General features: G+C 37.2%; 1 protein-coding gene across 1 annotated transcript in view; it reads left to right on the top strand.

Annotated features, from left to right (window-relative positions):
* The window catches only part of LOC149288042 (mannosyl-oligosaccharide 1,2-alpha-mannosidase IA-like), a 128,838-nt gene extending 117,756 nt beyond the window's left edge, over positions 1–11,082 (top strand). The window contains exons 9-12 of the mRNA XM_089492174.1: positions 3,512–3,731; positions 4,809–4,981; positions 9,906–10,021; positions 10,959–11,082. Of these exons, the coding sequence (XP_089348300.1) occupies positions 3,512–3,731; positions 4,809–4,981; positions 9,906–10,021; positions 10,959–11,082 (633 nt within the window). The remainder of the gene's footprint in view (positions 1–3,511; positions 3,732–4,808; positions 4,982–9,905; positions 10,022–10,958) is intronic.
* The last annotated feature ends 3,206 nt before the right edge of the window (positions 11,083–14,288 follow it).

The following is a 14,288-nucleotide window of genomic DNA, read 5'->3' on the forward strand; positions in this document are numbered from 1 at the left end:
GCAGTGTTGGACAAAACTGCATATCATTGTGCTTTCAGTTTTATTTTGCATTATGGAGGAAGAATACACACACTCGGCACACACTCCTTTAGAGGCAATCTAGAGTTTCAGGATTTGCGACTAGGACAAAAGCTTTAACCCTCCATTATATGAAGGATCATAGAGATCTGCATGTTCTCCACCATCAGTCTGTCCATGCATCAAAGTCTGTTGACATCTCATATTACAGGGAGCATGCTGCATACAACCAGGTACAAGATACACTATAATATACAGTTTAAGGTTTTGTAACTTTTTGGTCATATAGATGGATAGATTTCCCTCTCCGTATAGAATAGGATTCCCATGGCTCAAATTTCTGTTTGGGCTGCAGACTTCTCACAGTTCATGGCTTGAATTTTATTCTCAAGATAAATATGACGCTATCAGTAGCACTTGTGACTGGGATGTAAATGTGCTTTTTTATCATTTTTCCTTTATTGCTCATTCTGTGATAGATTTAGCCATGAGACAATATGTTCACATGGCCGTCAACCAGGAACCAAGCATCCACAGACTGCAAAAAAAAGCACAAATGCTTCATTACAGACTTTCATTATTGCCATATATCTATTGTAGACTTACAATTATTGCGCATAAGGGCTGTCCACTTATCTTATCCGGCAATTTGCTTTGTCATTCTGTTGCTGATTTCACTGATGTTCAATTGAACAGAAATGTTACTGCTGAAAGAACAAACTGTATTAGGGATTTAATTTGGCCCATGGGATTTTTAACTGGTAATCTTTTACATAAATTGCCTTCCTCCCTAAGTGGTGGCTTAATAAAAGCATTTATACTGAAGTACACGTGGTGTTAACGGCTCTTCAAAAAGTATTTTTATACTGTAGAATACACAGACAAAATTATTTGTCAAAGTGAAACTCAATGGATAAACTTATTAGCCATCTTGTGGAAGGGAACAGAGCGATTTATGGCTTGGATGGACATCAGCATTAAATGTTTTTGGAACTGTTGGGCTCCTGGTATTTGCTCCCCTACGGGATTAAGACACATCATTTTATCATCCTTGATCCAAGTATTTAGTAATGTGCCAATGCTCCAGAAAACCAATTGGGCAAAGGTAACATGCATGAGATTTCACCTTTCTAAATCCTCACCTCAACACTATTGAATGGATTTACATTATTTCACCTTTCAACTCTTCAAGCCTCTTTGAACCTTATGCGTCCAAACAATTCTATATGAGAGTGAATAGGCAGGTGAGTTTCGTTTAGGTGTGTGAATCACTAGGCAGAATGTGCCACACGGGGTACAAATATTGCTGATATAAAAAAATCGCTAATAAAATCACGTTTATAAGCCGTTTCTGATTTTAAATTTGATTAGAGCACATAAACCTCAAATCACTTCAATCTGCAGATTTGACTAAGGTACTTAGGTGTTTTTCTTTACATCAAACATTAGCTATTGAACTGCAGTATGGAGGATGAATAAACTGACTGAAGAAAATACTTCCTCATAATGTTTTAATAGCATCACAATGTAGTTTTACAAATAGAGGTAAAGGCATGATCTGTAAAAATATGTGTAGGGTTAGACTGGATGAGTAGTCTAAATCATTTTCACTGTTGCCTACAAACTAAAGTGTGTGGTGATCATCTTCGTATTAAGACAGACTTTGGTAACTAAATCAATAATGCAATATCATTGCATTTTATTTCGAACAGAAGAGCCGATAACGGCTTTTTAAAGCCAAATTAACAGCAAAATGCCCACTTACCTTCAAAGTAAAATATACTGTTGAATATGATTGATAACCAGTGTGATGCCCTAAATGCAGTTTTACTGGCATTTTGCCCTTATATCTTTGAGTCAATTTAACTAACATTATACTGCTATTAGCCATTTAGGCTAAAAAAAAAAACATTTGGTACATACCATATTTCCCCCAAGTATAAGACGATCTCTTGTATAAGACGCACCTTATTTTTGGGGGCCGACATTTTTAAACATATATATTACATAAAGTTATTGTACTGGCTGCCTGGGCATGATATGAGTGTGATTGATGTTAGCTGTTAGCAATCGCACTCCTATCATGCTCAGGCAGCCAGTACATTCACATCACTTTCAGCTTCCCTGTGCCCCCTACACACGGATCCATGCTAACACACACACACACACACTCATTAATTTACTCCCCAACCTTACCTGAACTACAGATTTTTGGTAAGTAGGAATTATTTTCATGTCCGCCATGTCTGTGGTACCACGGGCTTTATTATCTAGTATGTAAAACTACAGGACTTTTTTTTCTTTTCTTTAGTTTCTCCCTTTTTTTCTGTAAGAAAAAAAAAATAGACTTTATCTTATTGACCGATGTTTCCTTTTCTAAAACAATTAAAAAACGTTTTGCACGAAAGAGGGTAGAGAGCAAAGCTATTGGTTTTGTTGCCTAATTGAGTGTGTGATTGGTTTAAAACTAAGCAGGCCTGTGTATCATTCATGCATGCTGCTGAACGTGCACTCATCTGTTAGAGAGAGACTGTTATTTCTGCTCAAACACCCCCATCTTTGGGAAGCGAATAGGTTCTACACACAAAAGATAAATTACTAGTGTTCCTCTGCAAGGTAATACGCATCTGTCTTCTCCTTGCACACGGTGTACGTGCTCATTAAACAGTCATCATTTCTGGCAATAAATTTGGCTATAACGATAGTTGTGCATTAGGCTTTACTCTAAAATCCATGATCACACAGCACATATTAATCACGAAACAAAAACCTTGGGAGACATCAATTATCTGTTTTGACATATTGTGCAGGACGTTTTCATATGCAAAATATTAATATTTCATTGTAATACTAGTTTTGATGTCTTCATTTGTCAAATTGGCTTGCTGCTATTTTTTGCAAGAAACGGTTTTATATGATGATCAATTGGTAGCTTTGTGCTAGTTAGTACATTTGTTCCAGATAATAATCCTGCACTCGCAAACCATAACACCTTGTTTGCATGCATTTAACCTGATTAATGTCTTGCCTTTTCTAACACTGTGGTACTGGAAATATACGTCTTAGTAATCATTTTTTATCATATAGCTTAAAAACGACGTGCTCCAAAAACTTAAATTAAAATGCTGAACTGCTGTTAACTTCGGATTCATTTACTCCTTTATTAGCTTGGTAAATGTGAAGTTGCTGGATTCTTAGAAACCATCATTAAAATTACTTTATAAATTGTTGGAAAACATTTTTGAGTTCTACAAAGCAGTGTTGAATATGCTACCAAACATCAATTACCTGAACTTTGCAAGGTACTGTAGAAAAGCCAGTTTCACTCCTCTATCAATGATCATTTCTTGATATACAGGCCAGACAACATTGGCCATTATGTGATTAATACAACATGGGTTGTGTACATAAGATTAATGGTTCTGCTGCCTTTCTTATTTCCAATTACAGAATAATATTTTGTATTAATAACGTATGTGTTTGTTTCCTGCAGGCCATTGAGACTCATTTAATCCGGAAATCTAGCAATGGCCTAACATACATTGCTGAATGGAAAGGGGGCCTACTGGAGCATAAAATGGGGCATTTGACTTGCTTTGCTGGCGGAATGTTTGCACTTGGCGCTGATAGTGCACCAGGAGAAAAAACTGGCCATCACATAGAGCTTGCGGCTGAGATTGCCCGCACCTGCCATGAATCTTATGATCGTACAAGTAAGCTGTTTCAATTACAAATGGAACTTTAAATCTTCTTACATGTTTCCTCTTTTTTGTGAACTTCTGTTTTAAATGTATCTGTTGTTTTTGTTATGGGACTAGTCAGTATTTGTGCCTGAGGTGTCCACAGGAAAAAAATGCAGTTTAAGAGAGAGATACTTTTAACTTGATGTTCATTGAATGAGAAAGATTGATCTCATGTGACCTAGCAAAAGAAGAATATCTAAAGCAATCTAGTCAGAATCTCCCATGAGCATTCACAGTCCAACAGCTTGAGAGGAATTATTTTTTATCAGATTTACTCTTGAATGCAAGGGGAAATTGAGAAAACAGAGGGATAGAAAGTGGGCTACAAAATGTAGCTTCTTACTTGTATGTATGTATGGTAAATGTAGGGAGCCCTGGCTAACTTGCACCTGGCAACCATCCATCCCTCCATAAAGTACATTCTTGTTCCAGAGAAGAGGGAGTAAAGAAAGAGTAGAGACATTAAAGTGACCATTGGATGGGCTGCATGGCACCAGTAGGTTAGTTTACTGCTAGCATGGAGACCAGCGATTAGAAGAAACTAGAGACAGCATTATCGTTTTATAACATTGTTTTGCGTAGCATATCAGCTAGTAGAGGTTATTCCAAAAACTTGTGTCGTGTCAGAGGCTTGTAAAGGGATGTCATGTGGAAAGATGCAGCAAATATTGGAGAAGTAGCATGAGCCTTTCCCTATAACCACTTTTGTTCCAATGGGCTACTCCTTCTACTCTGCTGAACACTTTTATGACTAAGTATAATCTTACAATCGGCTTTCCTAGTGCTCATCAATGTCCAAACCCTGCCAAGAAATAATTATTTAAAGAGATTATATTAAGCTAACATGACAAGCAAGTCAAAAACAAGTCCCATAAGCAGGTTTTAGTGTAGGTTAAGCTCTGGTATCCCAAGTGTTTCTAAGCAACAACCCCTTCAGATAGGAATGTGTTTCTGCAATTAAAAAACAAATTGTGTTGGCTGGCTTTTTTGTTGGTCGTTTTAACATATATATATTTGTTTAAGTTCTTTTTACTTATTTATTTTTAGCAATGAAATTGGGCCCAGAAGCTTTCAGGTTTGATGGAGGTGTCGAAGCGATTGCTACGAGACAAAATGAAAAATACTATATCCTCCGACCAGAGGTTATTGAAACCTACATGTACATGTGGCGTTTCACACATGATCCGAAGTACCGGCAGTGGGGCTGGGAAGCCGTTCAGGTGAGCAATATCTTGTCATGCATTGTCATGGGTTTTTGTGGCTCGTTTTTGTAAATTAGGACAGTACCTTCAAATCCTGGCTGGTTAGGTCTAAAGACACCGTAAGCATTCAAAGTACAAATATACTTTTCTTCTTCATACTTAGAAGTAAGGTTTCTGAAAACAATAACGTGAGATTTTTTTGTATTGCTTTGCCAGTTCAATTTACTTTCCTTACACTCTCAAATGTGTAAATAATTGTTGGAACAGCCAATAAAACACCACTAATGATGTACAATGATGTACTGCAATCCTCTTGTACAAGCATTTCCTAATAATTCACAAATCGTATTCCAGCTGTTATTCCATGCAGCAAGTGTGTACATGTTCCCAGCTGTATTACTAAACTGTAATTCTGTCACATTGTGATGAAAGTAATAGACTTTAGCTAAAGGTGCAGTAATGTACTTGAAATATGTGCCAAAATAGAACAGTGGGATAGACAAAATTTCCTTCACAGGCAGTAAAGTAATCTTGACTAATGTCATCCAAAATGATTTGATTTCAAATAGAACATCAAATAAATATTCTAGAACAATTTTTTTACATATTTGTTGCTGGGTTTTTTTGTCCAAGCTGAATAAATGAACTAGTCCTTTTTATTCTACAGAGTGTACTTTATTTCAAAACTTTTAAGATAATATGAATGGCATAACTGAAGATTTTCTGGCATAAAAAAATGGAGCACTGTTTCTTATTATAATGAGGCATATATTTAACCTTGGACGAGCTGTTCAAGGGCGCCAGGAGTAGGCATAACGGTCTTCTGAAGTTAATAGACTCAAGAATTAAGTTGAGCCTTCAAGGTTTATGATGAGAGTACTAGATTGAGAAAATGGCTCTTATGTGTCATATATTCAACCCTAGACAGAGTGAAATGTAATATTGAGATTAACATCTTGAATTTGAGACTTTAAACTCGGTCATATGTATTATTTTTGTGCCACTGACTGTTAAATGTGCAGAAATATCAGTGCACATTTATAATCAATATTTGTTTGGGAATAATACTACACATTCCTGTTCCCATGTCAGAATGAGCTGAGAGTTTGATTCTCAGAATGAGCTGTGAATGAGATTTAAAGCTCTAGTCATGTTATCTTAAGCTCAGTGTTGGGCAATGCGATTGGGCAATAGCTAGAGGGCAGGGTGGGGTCCTTCCCCTCCTTTGGCAGTCAACATTACACTGCTCCCGAAGAGTATGAATAGAATTAGGAGCCCTTCAAGACTGCATTCATTACCCTCATGAAAGCAGATGTTCTGAAAAAAAATAACTTAAAGTATCACCACTCAAGACCATCCGTCTAAGGGGCCTTGTCAGGCTAGATCTACTTAAGGGCCGGAGACACCTTGTCGACCAATATGGGGGCCTCCAAGCCTGCTGCCCTCTCAGGTCTCATGTGACTATATTTCTCTAGGTATGAGCGAATGTCAGCCACCCTCCACAATCTATTGCCAGAGTGGTGTCAGTGATTGATTTTTATGTATTTATGTTCTGTCAATAAGGAGCACAGGAGAGACTTGATATGGGTCACATAGAAACGTCAGGGTTGTGTTTCAGTTGCAACAGTTTCCAGGCTTTGATTTTGTTACCGTGCTGGAAATCACCATTGTGCTGATGATCTAGCAATTTGGCGAATGCATTAAAGTCTCCGTTATAAGTAGCACAGAGATAAACATGAACCTGTCATTGTGCATTGCATTTGATATATAGTCAACTGCTTGTTCGGAGGCACTAATGCAGCACGTGATTAAAGAAAATCAGTTGTCTTGTTCTAGATGTATACAATTATCTGCTCACGTTCTTTTCTTAATGAACCTTTAAATAATGCAAGCGGTATTAATGTGGTAGAGCTATTTGAATCATGCTCACCAATCTTAGAAATGGTCTTTTTTTATTTTATATACATAACATGTAAACAAAAATACTATTTTAAAGTATGTGTTTTCTACCATATATTAAGAGATATGATTCTAGTATAAGGATGATATCATGTAGCAGGATTGCAAAATATTGGCAAAAGACCCTTATTATCATGCATTATAATTTGGTATATTCAAGAAGCAGATATTTTTCTTGAGCTATCTTGGTTGACTTTTAAGTGCAATAATCATACTCCGAAGTTTATTTGCCCTTGCGAATAGAATTCAAGGTAATGTAGAGAAACGGATTAATTTGAAAAAATGATAAAAACACAGAATAAGTTTTCATCATTGGCATGCTTAACTTATTCATAACATCTAAAGCCCTAGGAAACTAGGAAATAACTTGCACTCATGTAGGTGCATAAAAGAATATATATATACCTTTTAAGGACCTCACAGGAATCTTTGGGAGTTATTTCAATCAATCAACCTGCCAAGAAGAGCTGCTTCTAATCCCAGTCCAAACTATATCCAGTTAAAATCCTCTCGATCATTTTGAGTGTGATTGTACTCTTCAATAACCACAGTAGTTGGCGGTATATCTATGGAGGGGGGGGATAAAACACCTGCAACGGAAAGTCAAATTTTGTGCATCCAAGGGATGCTTAAGTTGTTTTGTAGGTTGAGTGGCTCTTAACCTTGTGCTGTTACATTGTCAAGATGCTTTGAGAGCCGAGTAAACTGTCAATTAGATGACTAGGAATCGGAGGATTCTGGCTGCATAGATCATGTCAATACCACTAGTATGGGAGACTGCTGTCTTCATGTCTCAGGGAAGAGAGGTGTTACTTGATATCCATTCTTTTCTCCAGACGTATTGATTGACCCAGATCACCTCTTTGGCATCTGCATTATTCTGTTCTTTCACTCCTTTTTTTCTTTTTTTAAGCCTAAAGTGAAAATAGAAACATCTCATTCTACGCGCGCACATTTTATCAGCCAAATGACAGGACCTTCGAACACTCAGCTTTATTGCTATGAAATCAATTCCCTGTTACATTCCAATTAGATTTATTTAATGTCATTTGTAATTGGAAAGGCAGAAAATCAGCAGCATTCACAGGTGCTTTTTTTTGTATATCTCAGTCCCTGGGTCCTGACGATCTGTTTAGATACCCTGCCTTTGTTCTTTGTTTTCAGATTGCTCTAAAATCCGTATTTTTGAAGTTCGGTAATGATTGTAACAAGGACAGTGTCATGATAATATTTAAGTGTATATTTGCATAATTCTCATATTGTAATATGAATGTGTTCTATAAAAAGACCAGTGAAAGTCCTGGTTCCTATATATGCTCTAGCTTACAGCTTTTCTGATCATCTTTGAAAAAGTGTGCAGTAATTAAGCGTGCATGCCATCTTCCAAATTTTATTTTTACCTTTTTAATGCATGTCATGACCTATTCTGTATTGGCTCCATTTTACTTAAATAAGCCTCAAGATTGTAAGCTTGGGAGCAGGGCTCTCTCCACCTGTGTCCTAATGTGTTTTAGTCTGCCAATTCTCGTCTTTCATACCCCTTGAATATATGTATTGTATTAAGCGCTGCATAAATTGTTGGCGCTGTATAAATAAAAGATAATAATAATAAGACTCCTATAACTCCTATGCAGGTATACTCCACCAGGAAGCATCCATTTGCACAGTTCAGGGTCCACTTGAGCTCCATACTTGCCCAGGTTTAGTTTCCATCATTAAAAGTGATTCTGTCCCTTAAATTGGGTTTATGTTTTGAAAACTATCTATCCATTGCCTAAACAGAACTGCAAACAATTATGGAAGCTCTCATCAAAAGATACACAAGTATAAATTTGCTGAATCTGTACAGAAACTATCCTCCATTACACTAATTAACTTGGATACTGCTTAAGGTCATAAACAGACACAGTGCAATTAAATCCAAAATGCATTTTCCCTGAACTATGTATTTGATTGCAGTTCTGTAGAAAATGTATACATAAATGTATACATTGTACATCCACTTTATATCATGTTTAGGTCCAAAGTACCGTATTGGCCCGAATATAGGCCGCACATTTTTCCCCACTTTAAGTCTTTAAAGTGGGGGTGCGGCCTATATTCAGGGTGTAGCGCCCGACGCCCGGGACATGCAGTCCCGGGCGCCGGGCAGGGATGGGATACAGATCCTACTCTCTGATACGCTCAGACAGCCTCCCCTGCCAGCACTTTCCATGGGGGGATAGAGTGGCAGCATATCTCGGGGGGGGGGGGTAGAGTGGCAGCATATCTCGGGGGGGGTAGAGTGGCAGCATATCTGGGGGGGTAGAGTGGCAGCATATCTCGGGGGCGGGTAGAGTGGCAGCATATCTTGGGGGGGCAGAAACTTTTTTCTTTAAAAAAACACCTAACTTTTAGGGTGCGGCCTATATTCGGGTGCGGGCTATATCCGAGCCAATACGGTATTTTTGCTTTGAGTATTGGTTTAGGTGGCTGTGTGTGTATGTATGTATGTATCACATGCCTTTTTTAATTCCTTTACTGTATTAGCCTCAACTTCTGCATGGAAGCGGTTCTCTATTATGTTTATTAAGTCGTTTGATAGATTTTGTAAGTATGTTAATGTAACGTCTTGACCCTGTGTCTTGTTAAAGGCTTTTATGCATCAGTCACAACATGTCTGAAACAAAATTTACTGCTTGAAGAATATGTTTGCGTTTTAATTAAATAATGCTAGAACGCCATAATGGGTTACAGCTGTACATATGAAACGTCCCTTAATCCTGAGAAACTGGTTTCACTGGCCAGACTGAAGTCACATTTATTTTAATTTTTCTCTTATCTGTCATTGTATACTGAAACCATGCCCATGTTCTTGTAAAACAAGGTGCTTTCAATTGGCAGAAACGTGAAAGGTAATTGGATTTTGCAGGCTAATCGAAACATTGACAGTAGATTCATGTGCTGCAGCTTGATATTTTCTTTTTATTCTTGTAATTCATAGGCACTGGAAAAGTACTGCAGAGTGGAAGGAGGATATTCTGGTGTCCGCGATGTGTATGCTGCCCACCCAAATCATGATGACGTGCAGCAAAGTTTTTTTCTTGCGGAAACACTCAAGTAAGCACAGGCAGCAATCAAGTGCAATTAATTTTAGCAAGTTGCACAGATAAGCACATGCTGTTGATATTTCCGCATAATGTGCCTGGAAAGCAGAAGAGCCCTTTTGTGTTTAATTAATGTGAAGAACATCATAGATGTCTGTAGGGAAGTGGGAAGGTATAGATCTACATCGTAGGCTTTTCATTTGAATCCCACATCCAATCTATACAGCCATTTCATTAGAATGCACAAGAACTGATTGTCATTTTTGTTGGTTTAACTTACATAACCTAAAAATATATAGTGGTTCCCACATGTTCTGATGATACACTTACTACTGCGTGGAAACATTGTTCAGAGTACATCATTCCTGGGTTTAGTGAACTCAAGTTTGATATCCATGCACTGGTGGCATAACAGCATGGGCTACAGCTGTGACTAGGTTGCAAGGCCCAGGTGCCCAATCCACCGAGCACTCCCTGCAATACCAGTTCTTATCCTATCCTGCCCACCAGTAGTCTCCATGGGCAGAGCCACTGGGAACATAACCTTATGGTATTAGCTCAGGCTTGTTATTACATGACAAGTTTGGCATTCCCCCAACATCCCACGTCCTATGTTAAGACAAGTCAGCAGACAATGTGTGGGACCACTCAACACATAGTTACATGGCTGCCTGCAAATTGACAACAGCCCCAGGATATTAAAGTTTAATGCAGTCTAAGGTTTTCTTAGTTTTGTTATACAAGCTGCAATGACTGCAGTATGAAAATGTTTGCATTGATTAGGTTTATGCCAAAATCTAGGGAGGAAATGTGTTTTCCTATACACCTAACATTCTTCAGAATAGTGAAGTTTTCACATTTGACTAATAACTTTGTTTTCAATCAAAAATGATGTATTTTGAATTCCATTCCAATAATTAATCTTTGCTGTTGTCTTTTTTTCCCCCCAGATATTTATATTTGTTGTTTTCAGACGATGACCTCCTTCCACTAGAACATTGGGTATTTAATACAGAGGCACATCCATTACCCATAGTTGAGAAAAGTGACAGAACGATAGCAGAATCCAAATAGATTGCAACATGTGAACTGCTGCCATAACGTCAATTCACTGCATTCCTCCAGTGGTCCATTTTCCAGGATTGCGGAACAGAACACCCTCTTTCATGTGTCAATTTGATTCCGATTTTGAAGTTGTACACCAACTGTTTTGCAGTCTGTTATGTTTACTACTAGACATTTCTGGGTGATTCTAGAGCCATTCCATTGTGACCTGATATACGACTGTGAATTTGAAGCACCTTTTTTTCCCCATAAACACGATGTTAAGGTTTTGTTAAACAAATCTCTTGTCATATAGAGTAGACCAGTCTGCATTTTCTGTTAGTTTCTCTTTTTTATCTTTTCATTTGACTGCAAAGATCCTTTCTCCTCTGTGAGGAGATTGTCTGCTTTATGCTGTAATATTTTGCCATGTTGCAAAAAGCCATACTGAATAGTGTAAAAGAATTCTTTCTTTTTCTTTCCAGATGTATGTAAATCAGATTTGTCTGAATGTCATCTAAGACAAAAAGTGTAACTGTGACATCTTCCTCTTATGCGGGTTTTTCTTTAACTTTGATATAATTGTTCTAAACCATATCTTTTAATGAAAGTGACATAGAAATGACTCATTTTCATGCAGGCATAACTCTGTCTTAAATGGCCATATACACTTTTTGCGGGTGTTTTTTTCCAGGGGTTTTAACTAATCAATAAATGGCAAAACATCTTATGTTAAGCAAAGAGTTCTTTCTTTTGTTTCAAGATCTATTTTTTCCAATCTTCAGACAATCCAAGTAGTTAAATGAATCCTATATTTTTGGGTGTTTAGTACAAGTTATACATGACCTCTTCCTAAAGGTTTCTTGGATTCAGATTATTGAGGTTTCATCTACTTATCACTTTAATGTAACTTTTAGTACTGTTTTCTTTTGGGCAATTTACTATGAAGCATTAGAACCTTGGGTATTACCAAACATATTAAGCATTTAAAAATATTTGTTTAGATTATTCACGTAGCCCATGTCCTAATCACAAATCATAAGCATTTTACCGTCCTATTTATCCGTCCCACTTGCAAAAATCTCCTTATGTTAAAATGCAGTTTAATGCTAGGCTAGAAATCCAAGCGCCTAATGTGATATAATGCTCGCTTGAGGGCTAGTATATCTGTAACCGCACTGGATTTTTATTGCAGTAACAGCAAATCTTGTATGCTTACAAAAATCTGAGCCAAGTATACGTGTGATGTAGATTTAATACCTAATTTGCAGGCTGACTCAAGCACTGGAGCCAAGGTAGGAGTATTCTTAGCACAATGTTTACATATAACTTTTTATTGATTATTAACCAACTATATTTTGGATCAAAGATGTTCAATTGCAATGGATACTTGGAAACTCCATTGTCAGATGCCACTAATAGGCCCCCGATGTTTGTGATAACCACTAAACCAGTCTGGCCAGTCTGGCTTAACACATGACCTGTGCATACATATGTGTTCTGTATACCTGCCTTAAATTATAAGAATATTTTTTATTTCTTGAAAAAAGGTGGTTACAGGAGAAATGTACCATTTTTTTTGTCTGATAAGGCCAATCGAGGTTGATTGACTAAACAATGAGTTGCAGCAAACTAAAGCATTTTATTTCAGTACTTTAATGATATTATGACCCAGTTGATGTTCCTTCAAGTTTTACGACATGTAGTAAAGCTCACTGCTTTGTTTTGGGGAATGCAAGGGTCTAAAGGTAAATGAAGACCCCAGAACTTTTCTTATGGAGAAGTGCATTGTTAGTCCTAAACACCTCTTAGTGAATTGCCTAGGAAAAGATTTATGTTGGGTGTAGTCTCTGGTCAGCTCAACCATTATTATTATTATTTATATAGCGCCAACAGTTTACGCAGCGCATTAGTGCCCACTGAAATGTTTCCAGCGCTTATAAGGCACAGATGTTTCATTTTTGGAATATTTGCAATTTTAAACGTAAAACAGGCCTCTAATAATCATTATAATAGTAGACAATCACTTTGACTTTTCAAGCTTTATTCTAGAAATTGTTTTGTGCAAGAAAGAAAGTGCTGAAATTTGATAATGTGCCGTAATAGGTCATGTAATAAGAATTAGATTGGTTTAGTGGTTAAATTCATTCTATAAAGAATATGCCACTGAAGCTCTATTATTTGGATCGTTTACTAGATTTCTCTTTGCTTTGTCATTGAACGTCTTTGCTGCGTCATCCAAACCTCTTCCCGCTGCTTGCTTTTTTGACCAGTATTTCTGCACATGACACGATGCTTTATGTAATACATCATTTTCTCAGCAGAAGAGACATAGATTGTGAGTGCAAATACTATTAGATAACTTCAAAATAAATACTAATATGTGCGCATTACATGTAGTTGTTTTATGCTCTGTTGATTAATATCTATTATTTCCAAATGTTTTTTCTGGTCTAAATTTGCATAAGTGAATTTTTGTGGGCATACGTATGTGCTACAGGAAGTTTTGTTTTAATTTGGACTGTAATAGCGAATAAAATGGTATTGTTGCAAAAAAAACCCAGTAACAATTCATATTGTTACTGTCGCTTCAAAGGCTTGCCAACTTTTGTAAGAAATAGGAGAAACAATACAAGATGTTCAAGTTCTTATTATTGTTGCATTGTTAGAGATTAATGAATACATTTATAAATATATTGCATTGCCATAGTTACAGCAATCCTCAAAGTCTCCTGAATATATCATTCTGCCATTTTAGACCTGATACCTAGTTGTCTTTGTGGAAGACGTGATATTTCCACCTTATATGACTCTCCCCTATGTTGGCTGTTAATATCACATCACGTCCAAGATATGCCAACCTGGATGTGTGTCTCCCGCCATGTGCCCCCTCCCCCATATGGGAGGCAAGAGGGGATGAAGACAACTTGGATAGGCAGGACCTGGTATCCTAGTGGCACGGGTAGAGAAGGGAGTGGGCTTTGTGAATAGGATCCACCAAGCGATCAAAAGCTAGGCTTCTTTAATATGATTTTTATGGATAATAAGGTATTATACATTCTCCGGTTATAACTGTTCTACAAAAGGCAGTACATGTTAAATAACAATATGTTGTATAGTACTGCATATGCCAGCTATTGTTAAAACACCTTGTACTGCCATTCAGACCTGCACTCAGGAATATAAGCCCAGTAAAATAATGTATTTGTACGGTGAAAATAATTTCATATTCCTTG

The sequence above is a fragment of the Sceloporus occidentalis genome, unplaced genomic scaffold, assembly GCF_023333645.1.
Source record: "Sceloporus occidentalis isolate IW3139 unplaced genomic scaffold, rSceOcc1.0.p SCAF_54, whole genome shotgun sequence".
Taxonomy (NCBI): domain Eukaryota; kingdom Metazoa; phylum Chordata; class Lepidosauria; order Squamata; family Phrynosomatidae; genus Sceloporus; species Sceloporus occidentalis.